The sequence below is a fragment of the Miniopterus schreibersii genome, assembly GCF_964146895.1.
Source record: "Miniopterus schreibersii genome assembly, chromosome: 1".
NCBI classification, from domain to species: Eukaryota; Metazoa; Chordata; class Mammalia; order Chiroptera; family Miniopteridae; genus Miniopterus; species Miniopterus schreibersii.
The window spans coordinates 45254908-45273259 of NC_138101.1; the positions used below are offsets into that span (position 1 = coordinate 45254908).

At 34.9% G+C, this 18352-nt stretch overlaps 1 protein-coding gene across 1 annotated transcript in view; it reads left to right on the top strand.

Moving 5' to 3' along the window:
• BMP2K (BMP2 inducible kinase) overlaps positions 1–18352 on the top strand; it is a 111717-nt gene that overhangs the window by 75603 nt on the left and 17762 nt on the right. Inside the window, exons 11-15 of the mRNA XM_081130313.1 lie at positions 2371–2564; positions 3592–3690; positions 4349–4533; positions 9298–9455; positions 16067–16177. Coding sequence (XP_080986439.1) covers positions 2371–2564; positions 3592–3690; positions 4349–4533; positions 9298–9455; positions 16067–16177 — 747 coding nt within the window. The remainder of the gene's footprint in view (positions 1–2370; positions 2565–3591; positions 3691–4348; positions 4534–9297; positions 9456–16066; positions 16178–18352) is intronic.

The window sequence follows — 18352 nt, forward strand, 5'->3', positions numbered from 1 at the left end:
GTGTTTTGTGAAATTGCTCCTGTTTATCTGGATAACAGTAAGAACTGGCTGCAAGTGTCAGGCCTGCTTCCCATGTCAGGGGCAGCATTTCTCTTACATGCTTCTAGCCTAGGCTGGAAAAATAATACTGTTTTTCCCCCATGTGTACAAAATAACACATGAGTCAATTATTTTAAAATATTGAGTTAAGCCGGGCCGGGTGTGGATCAGCGGTTGAGTGTCAACCTAGGATCCAGGCGAACGGGGTTCATGCTGGTCAGGGCACATGCCCGGGTTACGGGCTCGATCCCCAGTTGGGGGCATGCAGGAGGCAGCCGATCAGTGACTCTCATTGATGTTTCTCTCTCTCTCTCTCTCCCTTCCTCTCTCTGAAATCAATAAAGATATATTTAAAAATAATAATAAAAATGAAATATTGAGTTAATACAGAAATAATCAGAGAAAAATGTAAAGGTCTCCATTCTTTTTCTTGGCAGAATAAACTTGCTATAGCTCAGTGTGCATACCAGTGTTTGGTATTATTAATAGTATCGTGGTGAACATTCTTATATCAGACTTGATTTACATATCAGAACATTTCTCTGAGAAAGATGTTAAAAGTATGCTTAATCAAAATTTGTTAGATACTGCCAAGTTTCTATCCAAAAAAAAACTTCAAAAATTACACTACCATCAACAGTGTGAGTGCCTTTTCATTCCTGTCCTTCTCAACACTTGGTAGTATTGGTTTTTAAAAAAATGTTTCCCTGTTGACTGGTGAAACTTTTTTTGGTTATATTTTAATATTCCTGGTGAATAGCATCCTCTCATATGTTTACTGGCCATTTATTTTCTTCTGTGGATTATTTTTGCAATTTTTTATGAGAGTGTCTTTGTTTTTATTGCTCTGAAGGTTTTATTTTTGCCAAATGTATTTTATTTTCTTATAGTTTATCATTTGCCTTTAACTTTATTTGTGAATTCACTTAATTTCTTTGAGCCTTTGTTTCATCATTTGCAAAATGGGGAATAATGGTAGGATTTAATGATGTACTTGAAAGCATTGTTTTCTTGTGAGCTTGTTGTGATGTTTGGGAATTCTCTGGTGCTCCATGGCCTTGTCTTGAGAACCAAGGAGCTCTGTTCAGCTTGATGACACTAAAGAAAAGTCACAGTTTGCGAGGTGAGAGGTGAACCTCACACATTACTGCATGATGATCATTGGTTTGTGATTGCGTTTCCTGCCCAGCCACAGTGGCTCTTCACCTAGACATCAGGGTGCTAAACAAAGACTGGGTAGCTGAGGAACTTCACCTTTTGATACTCTTCCAACTAGAAATAAATATACTTAAAAGGCTAAGAATGGTGGTTATGTCTGTGGTGCAGTTATGGTTTTAATTTTCTTCTATATATTTTATAAATATTTTCAGGAGTAATTAAAATGAACAAGCAGTTTCTCATAATTGGAAGACTTAGTTATAAAGCTGTTGTCACAGAGGTGTAATACTTCAAGTCCGGAGAGGTCCGCAGATATTACATTGATGGAAACGACCCCGTCTCTCCCTCCTTGCACTCTTTCTCCTTTTCCCCCTTAGGATTAAAAAGGTGCATTTGAATTTATGGTAACTCATTGGAAGAGAATATAGAAATTATAGTGTATTTCATTTTCTCTTTCTAGTGTTGTGTGTGTCTTTTATTCCCATTGATTGCAAAAGTTTTATTCATGGGATATTCCTAGGGTAAAATTTATGAAGCTTGCAAATAAATATCCATTTAGGAGACAGTGTTAATACATTTACTATAGTAGCATTTATTGACCTGTTGTATAAAAGGTTCTTTGGGGTGCTAAAAGATATATCAGTCATCACCCCATCCCTCTGGGGCCCTAGTTAGGAAATAGCCATTAAATAATTAATATGTGCAAAGCATGAAATGTTGCAAACCTAATAGAGGTGTTAGATGAAGGAACACAGAAGAGAGGTTTGAGCTAAAGTTAAAGGATAAGAAGAATTGCAGAGGGGGAAAGTGACATTCTAGATGGAGAGAGTCATTTTGGCAAAGACACAGGCTCTCATCAGTTCATGACATACTTGAGAAATACAGAACAAACTGACACTGCTGCTTTGTCCATGGAGAGATGAAATGTGAAAGATGAAATATTTCTAAGATGTTGACTTGTTCAGAGTTGCAGCTGACAAAATGAACTTTCATGGGTACTTAGAATTACCGTAAATAATCTTTTGAAACTATATGTTTATGGAAGTTTCTTTATTATTAAATAAGGACATAAATGCCTTGGCAAAATGATTATTGAAATTAGTTTTTTGAAATACAGCCATTTTTTTGAAATCCATAAGTATATTAATGTAGGTTTTTGGAAACTCCTTTTAGGAGCACTGAGACCTGGAACCAGCCCTGAGATTTTACTGGGTCAGGGGCCGCCTCACCCTCAGCAGCCTCCACAGCAGCACAGAGTACTTCAGCAACTACAGCAAGGAGACTGGAGATTGCAGCAACTGCATTTACAGCATCGCCATCCTCACCACCAGCAGCAGCAGCAGCAGCAGGATGCTTATATGCTGCAGGTAATTCTTTTGTTACTTTAGATATAGAAGTAGTGTTGGAAATTTATGCAGCTTTTGAATATCAGTGAATTTTTCTTATCATGGGCGCCTTGAACTCTAGACCCAAGTAAACATTTTGCTCTATTTTCTGACTACCAAAGAATACATATTTTATTTGCATTCTGTGAGCTACTTAAGAATACTCTGCTGAAAAAGTTGCATTGTGGCTTCCTGAAGCAAAGAATGTTCATCTAGTCATTTGGCATCATGAATAAGCACTGCAATTTATGATAATGCTTTTTTAGTTACATTTTAGGCTCGGATACATAGACTATCATTATGTTGTTGTTGGAAAGGTGATAGTAAGCTTTCAGAAGTAACATTGTCTTAGGTTTTGTACTTGTATTTTTGCTTGGGTTGGTGTGTTTGTAAATGGTGGAGGGAGGCATTTAGAATTGGAAGGGGCATAGAGAAAAATGACCTTAAGTTCTGTTCCGTCCTTTGCCTCATCAGAACCTGCAAATTTCTAGTTTGACTAAACTATTTTAAATTTAATGACCATCATCCTTTCATCATTTCCTGAAATGTTTTTGAGCCAGTCATATGTATGACACTTCTCATGGGTGCCTCCCTCCTCTGGCCTTGACTGTTAGACCCAGAGTGGTGAGTAGTGTTAAGTAGGTGATGACCAGAAGATATCATTGAAGGGGAGATAGAGGAGCTTGGGAATTTACTGTAATGAGTCCTGGACACAAGTAACTTCGAGGTCTCCATCAACTGGTAAATGTGTTTAGGTTTCTTCCCAGCATCCTTAAACTGTCCTGGAAATGGTTTTAGTTGACTCTGTTATGTTTCATTGATAATTCTGAAGCCATTTCCAATAAACATATATAAGTTGTAGTCACTGACTAAAGCTATTTGACATTGGTGTTTGGACTCCTGAGTACCCAAGTCATTGCTATAGTAAGATCAGTACTTAAAAAAAAAGACTATGGAACAAAAAAGGCACGAGTAATATTGATGAACTTGTTTGCTTTTCTCATTGCAGTATCAACATGCAATACAGCAGCAACAGATACTGCAGCAACAGTACTTAATGCATTCAGTCTATCAGCCACAGCCTTCTGCACCACAGTATCCTGCAATGGTAAGCGTTACATAATTTGTAGAGATTTCTCTCTGAGTATTTTGTTGGAATTCACAGTGTGAGTGATATTATTCAGAATTTAATTATTCAAGATCAATTCAAGTTAGTTAATTATATGTATTTTATCAAAGCCAGTATTAGTTAATTACATGTATTTTATTAAGCAGCTGTAAAGTGTGCTGAACTATAGTTCCTGAATTTGGCACATTGTATCTGACTGATAGTATTTTTCATTTATCTCATCGTATAAGGGAAATAGATCTGTCACCCATGATCTTTTTGTCATATGTCTCTTTCACTTGGCAAATGTGAGTTGAAGAAAAATAAACCCAAATGAACATTGCATTTGCTTCAGAGAATATTTGACTTTTCTTTATAGCAGTCACTGTACTATAAAGACTTTATTGTCTTAAATATTTAAAGGAGAATTTTTGGATCCTGCCTGATTGTGTTAGCCTAGCTTCACAGTTTTTAACTAGATTTATTTCATCTTGCAATACTTTTCTAGTAGCCAAATGCTCCTTTAGATATTAATTACTTTTTAAATTTCTGATTTTGTTGCCAATATGAAAGGAAGGAACATAGAAAGTGGGTGTGGGGCTGACAGTGTGCTAGTAAACTTGAACATTGCTTTATATAATGGCATTTCTTGCTTCAGGTGCAGCGGTATCAGCAGGCTTTCTTGCAGCAGCAAATGTTAGCTCAACATCAGCAGTCTCAACAACAGGCGTCACCTGAGTATCTTACCTCCCCTCAAGAGTTCTCACCGGCCTTAGTTTCCTATACTTCATCACTTCCAGCTCAGGTTGGAACCATAATGGACTCCTCTTATGGTGCCAATAGGCAAGTATTTTTCCCATGAAGGCTAAGGAAATTCTTGTGGAAGTAGGTGCCATTGTGGAGTGTAGTCACTAAGTGGCTCCTGAATTACTTTAGAGCCCATCTTTCTGTAGAGTGCCCCCTTTTCTCTTGCTAGTTCTTGTGGTCCCTGTGCATCCCCATTCTTCCTTGCATTTCTGTTAGTTAATTTGGCTGACTGCTATTTGTGGATAAGGCTTACGACATCCAGCAGCATTTAAGGTTAAAAACATTGGCTTATATGTTAAGGAGTCGTAATTTAAGTAGAAACACAACCTTAACAAGCTACTTTACTAGTTAAAAATAATCCTTGTAGACAAGTTAATGTAACTTTTTAAACATATATTATTTTTAATTAATTTGATAAATATTTACTCATAAAAATTATCTAATTTTGTTTAATTTAAACAGGCAACAAAAAATTTTTATATGTCACTTGGTCCTTTTTTAAGATATGTTACAGCAAGCTTATTGTTACCATAGTAACAGATGGGAAACATGTTATATAGATACATTGGTTAATAGAGTTATTTTTCTTGGATAATTCATATTGTAAAGCATTATAATAAATGAACTGCAATAGAAATTTTCTCAAACTTAGATTTGATATGGGGAATGCTTCTGAATTTTATAATTAAGAATCTATTGACCATTCTGAATACTTCTTAATATATTTAGATATGTAGGAAGAAGTAGCTGTTAGAGTTTTGGTTACTGGTACATCAGCTAAGTTTTCATACAACACAGGATATGAAACAGCCTGGAAAAGGTGTCTACAAGCTTTGGCTTGGAGTTGGGCATGAGAAACAGCAACATGAGTAGCGTACTTGTTCACTGAACATGTCAAGAGAGGGTTAAAGTATACAGTTTGCTATAGTATACCTCATAACCTGTGGGGTGGGAGGGGCAAACAAAGTGATGTTTTGACGTGCTTTCCTAAATCAAAACTTGAGATACATGAATTAGGACCAGCATATCTAAGTGGAGAGCAGGTCATAGGATCCAAGCTGGTTTAAAGGTCCGGATCCATGTTTGCCAGACTTTATCATTTGTGGACTCTAGTTACAATTTTTGATTTACCCACATAGCCCTTTTTTCTTTAATAAAGTAATAGTATTGTTGTAAATAATAAAATTAAACAATACATATTTTAAACAAATTAAAGCACTAAAATATAATCTGTGAAATACAAGTAACAATCTAAGAAATTTACAAAAAAATACCTGAAAATAAGTCCTCTAGGGATAAGAATGGAATGGTTTTATTCTTCATTAAAAACAGGATATTCTTCTTGATATTAAGACTGATGAAGCTATTGTATTAGATGATTTATTTATTTATTTATTTTACTTTTGATGTTAACTAGCATCAAAAATGCCAGTTTTATCTAGTGTATATGGTTGGAAAATGCAAAAATATTAAACTGTAGTCTCTGATATAGCATATACTTATGTATACTTTGTTTTCTAAAGGATTACCAACCTCTGGAAATAAAGTTGTGTCACAGGAATGGAATCATGAATTGGAAATTCATGAGAGAATTCATGTTAGTGGCCCATAGCATATTATTATCTAAACTCCTGATTATTTATAAGGAAAGATGACTATCCAGAGACTTGAGGCATGTAAGCATGCAAGGCTCTGATACCTCTAACTTACGTGAATTACCAGAGCACTGTCTACTCGAGTCTCACCTCCAGTGATATTGCTCATGAAATACAGTGTGATATGTTAGATAAATATTTTTCTAATTTCTATATAATTTTAAAATAACAAAATAATTTTGGGAAGCACGGGGCTTGGTGCTCGTGGAAGCATGTGGGACTTGTTTTACTGCACTCCTGGGAAGGGATGTGTTGAGTGAGATGGAAGGACTGAGCAGGAAAGGGGCAGATTGGGCGGGTGGGAACAATTGCTATGCACTGGCAAAGAGATGCTAGGGGCACAACTCCCCACGAGACACTGCTGCAGCCTCACTTGGTGCCGCAGTGCTACTTCATCAGTTACTCCTATTTAGTATCGGTCTTTATACACAGGATTGTATGTTGAGTGGTATCTTCTGTAACAATTTAAAAGGTGATTTGTAAACATATACTCCTGCTTATGACTCAGTCAGTAGGAGATGAGAATTGGGGTTAAGTGTTTGGCTCTAAGCATATAAGGGACATTTGGGTAGAAGAGGGAAAGGGTCACTATCTTGGTTAGCACTATTATTTCCTTTTACTTCCCACTTAACCTTCTGCTGAAATTCCTACCCTCCACTGTGTTAATATATCTTCAGTATGAATATTGGAGAGTATTACTGTGTTGTATTCAAATAAGTTAAATAAGTAAATATCTATGCATGTATTCTTATGATATGAATCACCCTGTAGTATTAGTTATTTGTTGCTACATAATAAGTTATTGTAAAAGTTAGTGGTTTAAAACAATGATAAACATCTCACACACTTTCTTTGGATCAGGAATTTAGGAGTGGCATGGCTGTATGGTTATGTCCAGGGAAGGGTCTCTCATGAGGTTATAGTTAAGATGTTGGCTGTGGCTGCAGCCACTTGAAGGTTTAATTGGTACTGGAGGATCCGTCAGTAAGATGGCTTACTCATGGCTTTGGGTAGGAGGCCTTAGTTCTCTGCTGTAAGTATTCTCCTTAGCAAAGCCAAAGACTGTTTTGAACAGGGAATCATCTATTCTGGTTTCTCCCAGAATGAGTGTTCCATAGAAAGGATAAGAAGGAACCTCCAGTGCCTTTTATGGTGTTTTAGTCTCAGACGTCACACACTGGCATTTTTCTGCCATATTGCATTTGTTAGAATCCTAGCCCACATTCAAGGGCAGTGAATTTGGTTCTACCCTTAGAAGGGTAGAGTGTCAGAGAACTTGTAGACATATTTTAACACCTGTTTAAGATCCCTCCCCCTGGCTCCCCACCCCACTGAGTTGTAGTCTACCAAGAAGAATCCGTTAATTCATCCCAGGAACAGAAAGAAGATTCAGGTAGGGAATAAGAACTTTCTGAAAGGTCATTGACAGGCAGGATGGCAATGCCCTTTTTTTTTTTTTTTTTTTTTTTTTACTATATCTTTATTTATTTCAGAGAGAGGAAAGGAGAGGGGGAGAGAGAGATAGAAACATCAATGATGAGAGAGTCATTGATCAGCTGCCTCCTGCACGCCCCCGACTAGGGATTGAGCCTGCAACCCGGGCATGTGCCCTGAACGGGAATTGAACCCCGATCGCCTGGATCCTAGGTCAATGCTCAACCGCTGAGCCACGCCCTGCCAGGTGCCCATTTTTCTTAGAGTTTTGAAAGCCTTTGAAGATAGTTTTGAAGTTAGAGATGACTGTGTCGTATGGAGGCAGACTTACTTGGTGGTTGATGCATTTCCAGCGTGAGTTCTAAACTGAATTATATGTATTATCTTCTTGCTGGGCAATTACTATGTTTATTTTCTTCTAGCTTTCAACACTTTTTTTAAACATTTCATTCTTGGGTCAGCTATACTGAGGGGGCTTGGACTAGGGGACAAATGAGCAACTTTTGCTCTCTCTTCCCCTTTAAGATCTGTGTGGTGGCAATGGCAGTGAGCTCTCAAGAGGCTGGTGAATTTAAGAGGGGATGTTAAGATTTGCAAAACTGAGATACTTCTTTAGAAGCACATAGAGCCCTGGCTGGTGTGGCTCAGTTGGTTGGAGTGTTGTCCTGTACACTGAAAGGTTGTAGGTTTGAATCCCAGTCAGGGCACATACCTAGGTTGCAGGTTCCATCCCCAGTCAGTGCAGGTACAAAGGCAACCAACTGATCCATATTTCTCACATCAATGTTTCCCCCTCCCCCCCCCCCCGTTCTTCTCTAAAATAAAACCTATCCTCGGGTAGGGATTAAAAAAAATAAAAAAGCAGCACATAGAGATTGTTCCTCCATTACCAATGTTAGCACATCTGGATCTGAATTAGAAATGAACTTGACAGCTGTTTTGCATTGCCTCATTCCTGTGCTGTATTTGCAGGCTGGGTTGAAGGGAGAGGCTCCCAGGGATTCTTAGGTTAAGACAACTTTAGACTCTCATCTTCTCTTAAAGGCCAAGAGGCCTATTAGATAACTTTCATAGAACCAGTGGTCCCAGGTTCTGGACTATAGATACTTTAAATACCATGAAAGATTTATTATATAGAAAATAACCTTCATCTAGTTTTAGCTAATTCATAAAGCAATTCTAGCAGTTAATTATTTGTTGGTAGCTATATAGAGAATGCCTTTGTCAAAAGGAAAGCTATTGTGATTTCTCACAATAAGGACATAAGATTACCTCACTCAATAGTGATTTTAGAGTGATAACTGTTTGATATGGCTACTGATTTTTTATTTTAAGGCTTGTTCAGTATGATAGTAATAGTTAATATTTATTGGGTGCTTACTATTATTTTTTTAGCAGACACTGTTCTCTTTGCTTTTTGTGTATTAAATCATTTAATCTTTTCAGTAATCCTATGAGGTAGATACTGTTACTCCTGTTTTATAGATGAGGAGGCTGAGACATAGAGAGGTTAAGGTACTTGCCCAAGGGTACACAGCTAGTAACCTTTACAGAGCCTGTTCAAACCCCAGGTGGTCTTTCTTTTAATCCATGCCCTTTTCTGCCATCTTCATCGTAATACAACAGTCTGCTTTTCTAAGCATTTATAAAGTAGGGCATTAAAAAAATTCAATTCTAATGTGTTTTTTTCTTCTCTTAATTATTATTCTAGGTCAGTTGCTGATAAAGAAGCAGTTGCAAATATTCTAAATCAGAAGAACATCAATAACCCACCTGATATGTCAGGGTGGAATCCTTTTGGAGAGGATAATTTCTCCAAGTTAACAGAAGAAGAACTGTTGGACAGAGAATTTGACCTTCTAAGATCAAGTAAGGGACACTTGAAGGCTTATTTTGCTTCACAGTAAAATAACAGCTCAGAAATTATTCAGCAAGGCCAAAGACTGTTTGAAGGGGGTAAATAGAAAATTCTTTTTGTGCATTTGAGGGCAAAAATCAGGCCATCTTCTTTTACGCATATGATCAAATTATGTTGTGTGCATTAGAACGCAATTGCTTGATAGTAGCTGTTAAATCCAAGATTGCTGATAATATGCTGATTCCTAACGCTTAAAATATATTGCATATCTTCAAATTTTAAGTTCAGAATATCTCCAAAAGATGGAAAATTAATGTTCAAATAAAAAGGGAGACATTAGTATCTTGCCTTAATAATAATCATTTTGCAGCTCTCTTTTTTTGCACACTCAATTGAAGATATTGTGGGTCTGAGATGCCCTTTGAAAGTGCCTGAAAGAAAACATGGGCTACTACATTATGTTAATGTTTTGTGATGTCCTTTTAATGAGTGATGACATAAAAGGGCTGCTTTGTTGTCCTGATATGGCAAAAGTGAAATAAATTCTTATCCACTTTAAATCACATATCTCAATGTTTTTACTTGGAATCATTGCCTTTTCTTAAACTACCTAAAATATATGTTAAAGCCTCGCCGTACATATTTTAGAAGAGTTCCATTTCGGACAAGGGATCTGTGGAGTGTTTTGAGGAAGTTACCGAATAGGAACAAAAAGTTTACTTCCGGAGTATGTAGATAATTTTCAGGTTTCTAAAGCTGCATGTGTGTGCGTGCAGGCACATGCGTGGGCGCACACATCCAAGTATGTTTACCCATTTTTGCATGTGAAAAGATCTTAAGGGTCCCTAGTTCTAGTTGCTATTTTATTTTAGGTAACCGGACTTAGGAGAACATTTATTAGATGAAATGCTTTGTTCCAAATTAGTATATTTTATGTAAAATTTTAAATGCCCTGAATTAATGTAAGAATAGTTGTTTGGGATTTGAATTTGTATTTTACATATTGGTTATATGATTATCAAAAATTAAATTGATGATCTAGTGCAGATATAAAATGAATTCTGAGCCTTTATAAGAGTTTGTTAACTTGGGTGAAACCAATCTTATATTTTTTTATTAAAATTTTTTTTTAAACCGTAACTTTTTGTTTGACATTTTTCGTATAATTTATGTTGAGTGACCCCAAAAGCAAGGTTTGGAAAAGGAAACAAAGTATTTCTTTTTGGGGGTTGGCAGGGAGACACAGGGGATAACCAGGTCATTATAATTTATAAGATTATTTTTACAGCAATAAGAAAAATTAAAAAAACTTATTTTAATGTGTTCTGACCATGATAGTAATCAGTGGTTTGCTACATCAGTATTTTCTCCCTTTTTGGTAAACTCCCTTTTAGAAAATCAATTTATGGAATGAGTAAAGTGTTCACATCATTTTGACCATATAAAAATGTGTTAAAGCTTCCTAGAATTTGTAATGACACCCGTTTTATTTGCTTAATATAGGCAAGAATGGCATATAAATATTCATTTATACAGAACTTCATAAAAATTGATTTAGCATGGAAAATTCTTAACCAGCTATTTGCTTTCAATCTTCAAGGTCAGATAACACGTGTAGTTTATGCATGTGGTTGTGCACACATATGTATGACAAACTAGAGTTCAGACTTCACTGCAGTGTTAATTATGGAAAGATGTTCAGTTCTAAGTGAAAGTGCAGGAGGAACTTTATGTGGATGTCAGACTTGGAGCAACTCATCCATTTAGAAAACTTCCTGGGTAGTCCCTGAGTTATGGAAATCATGGTCACAGGCTGATGTGCCATTTAACTAGGTTGTAATCTCGGTGAAGTCACTTAACTGCTGTCTCACTTCCTCTTTTAAAAGCTGAGTATAAGATGCTTTACCTCAGAGGGTTCTCAAGAAAATTAAATGGAATAATGTCTTTAAAGGGTAGATACTCAGTGAACTGCCACTTCCCCTTTTCTCACCTTCTGTATAAGTCTTTAGGCTCCAGCTTTTGAAGTTATTGCCCTTTAACCAGCATTTGAAAATTATATTTATCAGGTTTCTCAGCTTGCAATTAAAAAACCAAATTATGAGGGACTTGGTGAGCAAACACAACAGCAAGAGTGACAGGTAACAGCAAAGAAGGAGATACAGAAACATGTCTGTTTTTCTCTTAATAATTGATAGTCATAATAATGGGGTTCAAGAAAGGTGAAATGTCTTTAATAAAGTTTATAAAGAAATCCAGAATGTATAGAACATAATTTAGAAAGTCTTCCTCCAAAAGTTGCACTTAACTATAGTATTCAGTCATCTCTAGCACCTCTTTCATTCATAAGCAGTAAGGTATTGAATATTTGATCTGGTTGATAGATCAAGTTTAAATTACACTAATGGACTAAAGACCTCTTCCAGAAACTTAAGAGTTTTGGTAGAAAACTCACAGCATAATGAAAGTTCATTGTTGGTCATCAGTGGTTGGTTCCTCTGTCTCTAGCCACTTTCCCAAAATGAATAAATAAATTATTGATGCATTTGAAATATCAGATTCATCTTTTTTTTTCTCAGGCAGTTATTTATCACCAACTTTCAAAGTCCTTTCTAAAATAATTTAGATTTGGTTTATGAAATGCTTTCTAGTGAGAAACTGAATACCTTTATGTGTCATCCTTAAAGATATAACCATTGCCCATGTAGTGATTGTTCACAATAATGCGTTCCTATTTCACGTTTTATTTTTAAAATGGTGCATGGTTATTTATTAAAAGAAAAAAAAAGAAAATGATATGGTGTCTGGGAAATACTTACTTGTATTATCCAGAAGATAATTTAAAAATCATATATTTTGAGATACTAAAATTCCAAAATATTAATAATTGTAACCCAAACTGTTTTTTAGTGATCTTTAAAAAAACAGTTGGCAAAAGGATTTAACATAAAACCAGATTCTTCCTGCTTTTGCTTTTAGTGTAACTGAATATTATTTATGCTTCAAAATTTTCTTTATCTGTTCCTATTTAAGACCAAAACAATAAGTCTCAGTGAAGCATTATTAATAAAGTTGGTCTTAGTGACATTTTTAAAAATTTAAGTCTATATTTTTCATTGTCTTTTGTGCCAAAATATCCAGATTAATATGTAAACTTTAGTAATCTAATTGTCATAATATTTAATACATTAAACATTAATTAGAAAACAGGCGTTTGCTTTGGGAAAATGTTTAACTTGCATGTGTTCAAATAGTTGTGTAGCTCTACATGTTAATTAAAAATAATACTTAATGGAATGGATTATTTTTTGGTGGTGGTGGATTTATTATATTTTTGTTTAAAATTACATCAAAACTAAAAGGAAGACTTAGAAGAAACTAAAGACTGGCTGTTTTGCAAATTCTACTGAATGTGTTTTTTTCTTTTCTATGAAGTCACAGAATAAAATATATATAAACACCTACATATATAGTTAGTTTGTCTTAAAACATTAACTCTCATCATTTTAAGCCAATTCAGACCTATTACAGTTCCTTCAGAGTAGAATAACTGAGAAATTTTTATGTATTTTAAGAACAGTTTCAAAAGTATGAGACGAAGACTGTACTTTTGAACCTACTATTTATTACCCTTTTCGCTGTTCAAGCATATAAGCTACTGAATTAACATTTTAGAGTAATTTTTTCTGATGATAGATATTATGGAATATACTTTGATTCTAGGTTTTTAAAATCCCATATTTTTGCCATCTGTATCAATTTAAGTTCTTGAACAGATACTGCCTTTATTCACCAACACAATTCTTTTGGGAAGGCAGGAAGAGGTAAGTTTCTTATATTGGACAAATCAAACAAAAGTTTCGCTCTAATGTAAAGAAAACAATTTATTTGAAAATTGAACTTAAATACATCTTAGGGGTGACTATATATTTGAAGAGTAACTCTACATACCATTTCATTAGTTTTTATTTATAGAATAATTGATCGTTTAAAATATTAATATGTGTTTTTATTTTGTATTTTGTGCCCTGGGACCTAGATTATCATGTGACCTTTGAAAATCTAAATGACTTTTAAAAAATCTTCTGTGGAAAAATTGATTCTATGTTTTGTGGAACGATAAGAGCATGATTGATTTTCTAGTGAGTTTATCCTGATATCTGGTTTGAAATAATTGGATAAATGAACTTTGCATTGACAGTGTCTCCATATTTTTAATTTTGAGGACTGCCTATATAAAAAGTATTAGTTTACTCCTACGTGATAATGTTTGTACTCTTATCATAGCTACATAGTGCTATTTTTACATTTATCATGATTTCACCCACCAGTGTGTGAGGATTTAAAGAACCTTAGTGTTAACTTTGCATTTTTATATTCTGAGAACCATTGGTACAGTAGTTTATAAACCTGGAGATTATGTTAAAATGTAGATTCCCTACCTAGATATTCTGGTTCGTTAGATCTTTGGTAGGTCCCAGATAACTACATTTTACACAGGCATCCTGGCATTTATGATTGATGCTGATGGTTAGGAAGGAGGTTTGGTCCTGACTTAGACCTAAGTTTCTGTGTACTCTGTCTTGATTTTCAAGAATGAGGGCTCTTGGATATTGATGTGCTGTGGCTATCATTCTGAGACCGTCTGTCCATTTTTCCTTCCCCATCCTGCTTTCCTTTGTCCTCACTCTTGTGCACCAGAATTTGGGAAATGAACTGATGGCGTGTTCTAGGACACTGATACAGTCTCTGGTTTTAAAGTTATTCTATAAAGGTACTTGGGGCCTGATAACGTGGGTAACCACAGGTACTCTCTATGGCTCAGTGATTCTTAGGCCTCTCCTGTGGTTTGGATATGGCTTCCTACCACAATAAATTAAAGACCCTTGGTTATGTAAAGTTTTCTCCAGTCTTATTTTTTCAGAAATATGCTATGAGACTAACTTTTCTCCCTTTTTTTAATGTTTAGTTTTTAAAATTATTTATTTTTTATTAAATTTATTGGGGTGACATTGGTTAATAAAATTATATCGGTTTCAAGTGTAGATTTCTGTGATACGTGATCTGTATATTGTATTGACTTTGGGTGGTGGGCACACAATGCAGTATACACAGACTTCTCTTTAGTGTTGAACAACAAAATATTTTTTAAAAAAACTTTCTTCATAGTTCAGTCAGCATTTGTTATTGATTTCCTGAATCAAGTATACAGTTAATATCTTGAAAAAGAACACCTAAAATAAAATGTCATTTTATTTATTTATTTAACACACACACACACACACACACACACACACACACACACACTCTTTATTGATTTCAGAGAGAGAAACATCAATGATGAGAGAGTCATTGATCGGCTGCCTGCTGAACGCCCCATACTGAGGATCAAGCCTGAAACCTGGGCATGTTCCCTGACTGGGAATTGAACCATGACCTCCTGGTTCATAGGTCAGCGCTCAACCACTGAGCCATGCCGGCTAGGCTAAAATAAACTTTTATTGTTACCCATTGCAGTATTGGATTTGAAAAACAGCTCTTAAGTTTTGGAAGTTTTGTTTGTGCATAAATGATGAGGTATGTTTCCTTAACAAAATATTTATTAGTGCTTCAACAAAATTTTAAGTAAAAATTGAAGCGACCTGAAGTTTCTTACAGAATTTGCAGAGTTAGTTATAGCTATAAAAGCTAGTAATTGTATCCATTATCATAAAGATATTTAAAGAATTAGTTGTTCATAGCAGTGGTCAAGTATATTCAGGATAATGTAGACTCTAGGGTTTTGCCTTCTCAGGGATGTGCTCCCTGGACCAGCATTACCGCATCATCTGGGAGCCTGTTGAAGTACAGAATCTCAGGACCTTTCCCAGAACCACCCAATCAGTATCTTCGTTAATTCCTTTTACCCTGCACTACATTTTTCTCTGTAGGTTTGTCTTTAACATACTGTATATGTATTTCTCATTTGCTTATTGCATTTTTCTTTGGTTTGGTGTTGCATGCCCATTGCCTAGAACAGCGCCTATATCTAAATAATACAGATGCTGAAATATTGTTGGATGAGTAAACTATGTCATTAAGATGTTTAATTTAGTAGAGAGATGCTTATATCTTTGTACCTGTTTGTATGTGAATGGTTTAATAACTGCAAATAATATGAGAAATGAATAAAAAAATATAGTGAATTACTTTTTATTGCTGAGAAATAGGATTTACTTATTTAATGAATGAGAGACCATTTGCAATATTTTTTCCAAATGTATTTATGGAGAAAGTCTGCCAAATATGTCTGAGTTTAGTAAACTGGGTTTAAGTGCAGGTCCAGTATGTTAAAAGTTGAAGACAACTGGTATTTAAAGAAACCAAACCAAGTTATTAGGTTAATTGCACTTAGTGAAATCTAGCCCAGAGATTACATTGTTAAGCTTGCCTTTATAGCAACAGATATGTATCAAACTCAGGACTAGCCCCAATACTTACAAAAATGAACTCTGAATGTAATATTTTTCAAAATGCTGTCCCTTTAATTTTCACTTTTATTTATACTGTAAACCACTTTAAAACATTTTTAAAGACCGTTTTGTTTTTATTTTATTTTTTGTTTTGTTTCGTCTTATTTTTGCAGACAGGCTCGAGGAGAGAGCATCCTCAGATAAGAATGTAGACCCACTCCTTGCTCCACATAACCATCCTCCAGAAGATCCTTTTGGTTCTGTTCCTTTCATTTCTCACTCAGGCAAGTTACATGTCTAACATCATCACTGTCATTAAAGAAATACACACAAGAACAAGCTTAAGAACAAAAAACCATATTAATATAAAGCCAAAGTAAGAATCAGGTGTTAGTTTATAGAAAATATAAAATTATTTTAAACTTCAACCATCTTGGTCTTTCTAATGTCGTGATTTCCCTGGGGTTATTCACTTGTGCTTTTGCCAACATAGAAAAATGTGGATTCACATAATAGAACCATAACTAACTCTTTTTTTTCACCTTTATTATTGGATACTGTTGGGGGAAAAAATCCATGTGTGGAAATATCTCTTGTTTATATTAAAAGTACATTAAAAGGTATTTTTATGCTTAGCTTTTGCTTAAAAAGCCTATGTTTTTCTACTTTATACATGCTCTCGTAGCTGCATTTTAAAAATACTAATTTTATATTTGTCACAATCATTAAATGATCTACTCTTTTGTTCTTAAATCCTTGCTTTGATTTCAGTCCAGAATTTAAATATTATTCACTATTTAAAAACATTTGTACTAATATTTTCAAAGTAATTACCCAGTTAACAGTCTTGAGGATATCACTTTGGCATAAGTGGATTTTTGTTTATGTTTGGTTATAATGGAAAAAATGAGTTTAAACTTGGAAAAGAGAAATATATTGCAAGAAATCATGGTTTGGTAGAAGTTAAAGGTTTTGTTTAACGCATTAGTGGGCAGAGGTAGGTTTACAGTTGTTCGTATGGAAAGAGACATGCAGGTTATAATTATTGCAGTAGTTTTATTAACTCACGTACTCACAACTGTAAAGCTACTTTTGCCCACCCCTGTACATTCAGGGTAACTGTCAGCCATGTTCTTCGGTTCTGTTCTTTTATTTCTCACTCAGGCAAGTTACATATGTAACATCATCACTACCATTTAAAAAAATGTATACACGAGTAAATAACAACCAAAAAAACTTATGAATGTAAAGCCAAAATAAGAAATAGGTGAGCCAACACCTGCGTGTTAGGTGATAGCATTCTGAAGGCACTTTATCTCCAAAGCTAACTTAAGCAGTGTTGGTTCTGGTTTCTACTTGGATAGATCACCTGTGCCCTAGATTTTTTGTTTTTAAATAAAGAAATGTTCAGGATTTTTTATGGATACTTCAAAGCAATGTTACAGCTTTTCAACATTGAAACTTGGTTATGCAGAAACTATAGCATAGTAATAGAGAGTGTTTCTGCATAGTGTCATGGTCCATGGTTTACTTTTTGCCACTTATTGACAAGAGTCCATATTCTTGTCATTTTCTACTTGTTTTCTTCTAATTATCTTTCTCATGAGTGAGCTGACATCATTAACTGGTCAAGACAGTTTATTATGTCTATTTAATCTTCATAGATGTGCTCCCTCACATTCTCAAATGTTATTGCTTAAAAAAAAATTACAGTATCTCTAATTGATCTTTATAAGTTGTAAGACAGAGTACTCAGTGACTTGAGATACCGATATATTTGTGGCAGGAAGTTGTTTCAGTATTAGCTTTATTTTCATACTCTAGAAGGAGATGTACAGTAGTTTTCAGGTTTGCACATATCTATGCAACTTTTCTGTTCTTCAAGAGCTTCTGAAAGAACCCTGGGAAAATGACTAGTAGAATCAGGAACTGGTGTGAGTCTCAATGATCTGCCTTTTCCCTGGGCACCCTTATTTTGGAGTTGGCCTAGGATTTTTGTAGCCAGAACTATGCTCACAGATTTGAGCTTTATTTAATCTGCTGTTAGATTTTCTCTTTTTACTGTCGATATTTAACTTCTCTATTAGATTTTAAGCTTATTGCAGGTTGGAAATACGAATTGTCTGTCTTTGAATCCTTTCCAGTAGTCAGCCTAGTAACTGCCTAGTAATATTCAGTGGATGTATGAAAAATTATGCCTATCCCTAAAAATTTATACTCTTTAGTGTTAGGACAGTGACCTTGAAAAATGCCCTTTGATATAAGTGCTACCCTTCCAAAATCTTTTTTAGATTTAGTTTGAGCATAAACATGCTCTCTCTCCAGAGAGAGAAGAAAAGACAATCACACTTGGGTGTACTAGCATTGTTCATTTATATTTATAAGATCCAAAACACATAATTAATATAAAAAATCTAAAATAACCTAAAAATCTAAAAAAAAACCCCAAAATAACTGAC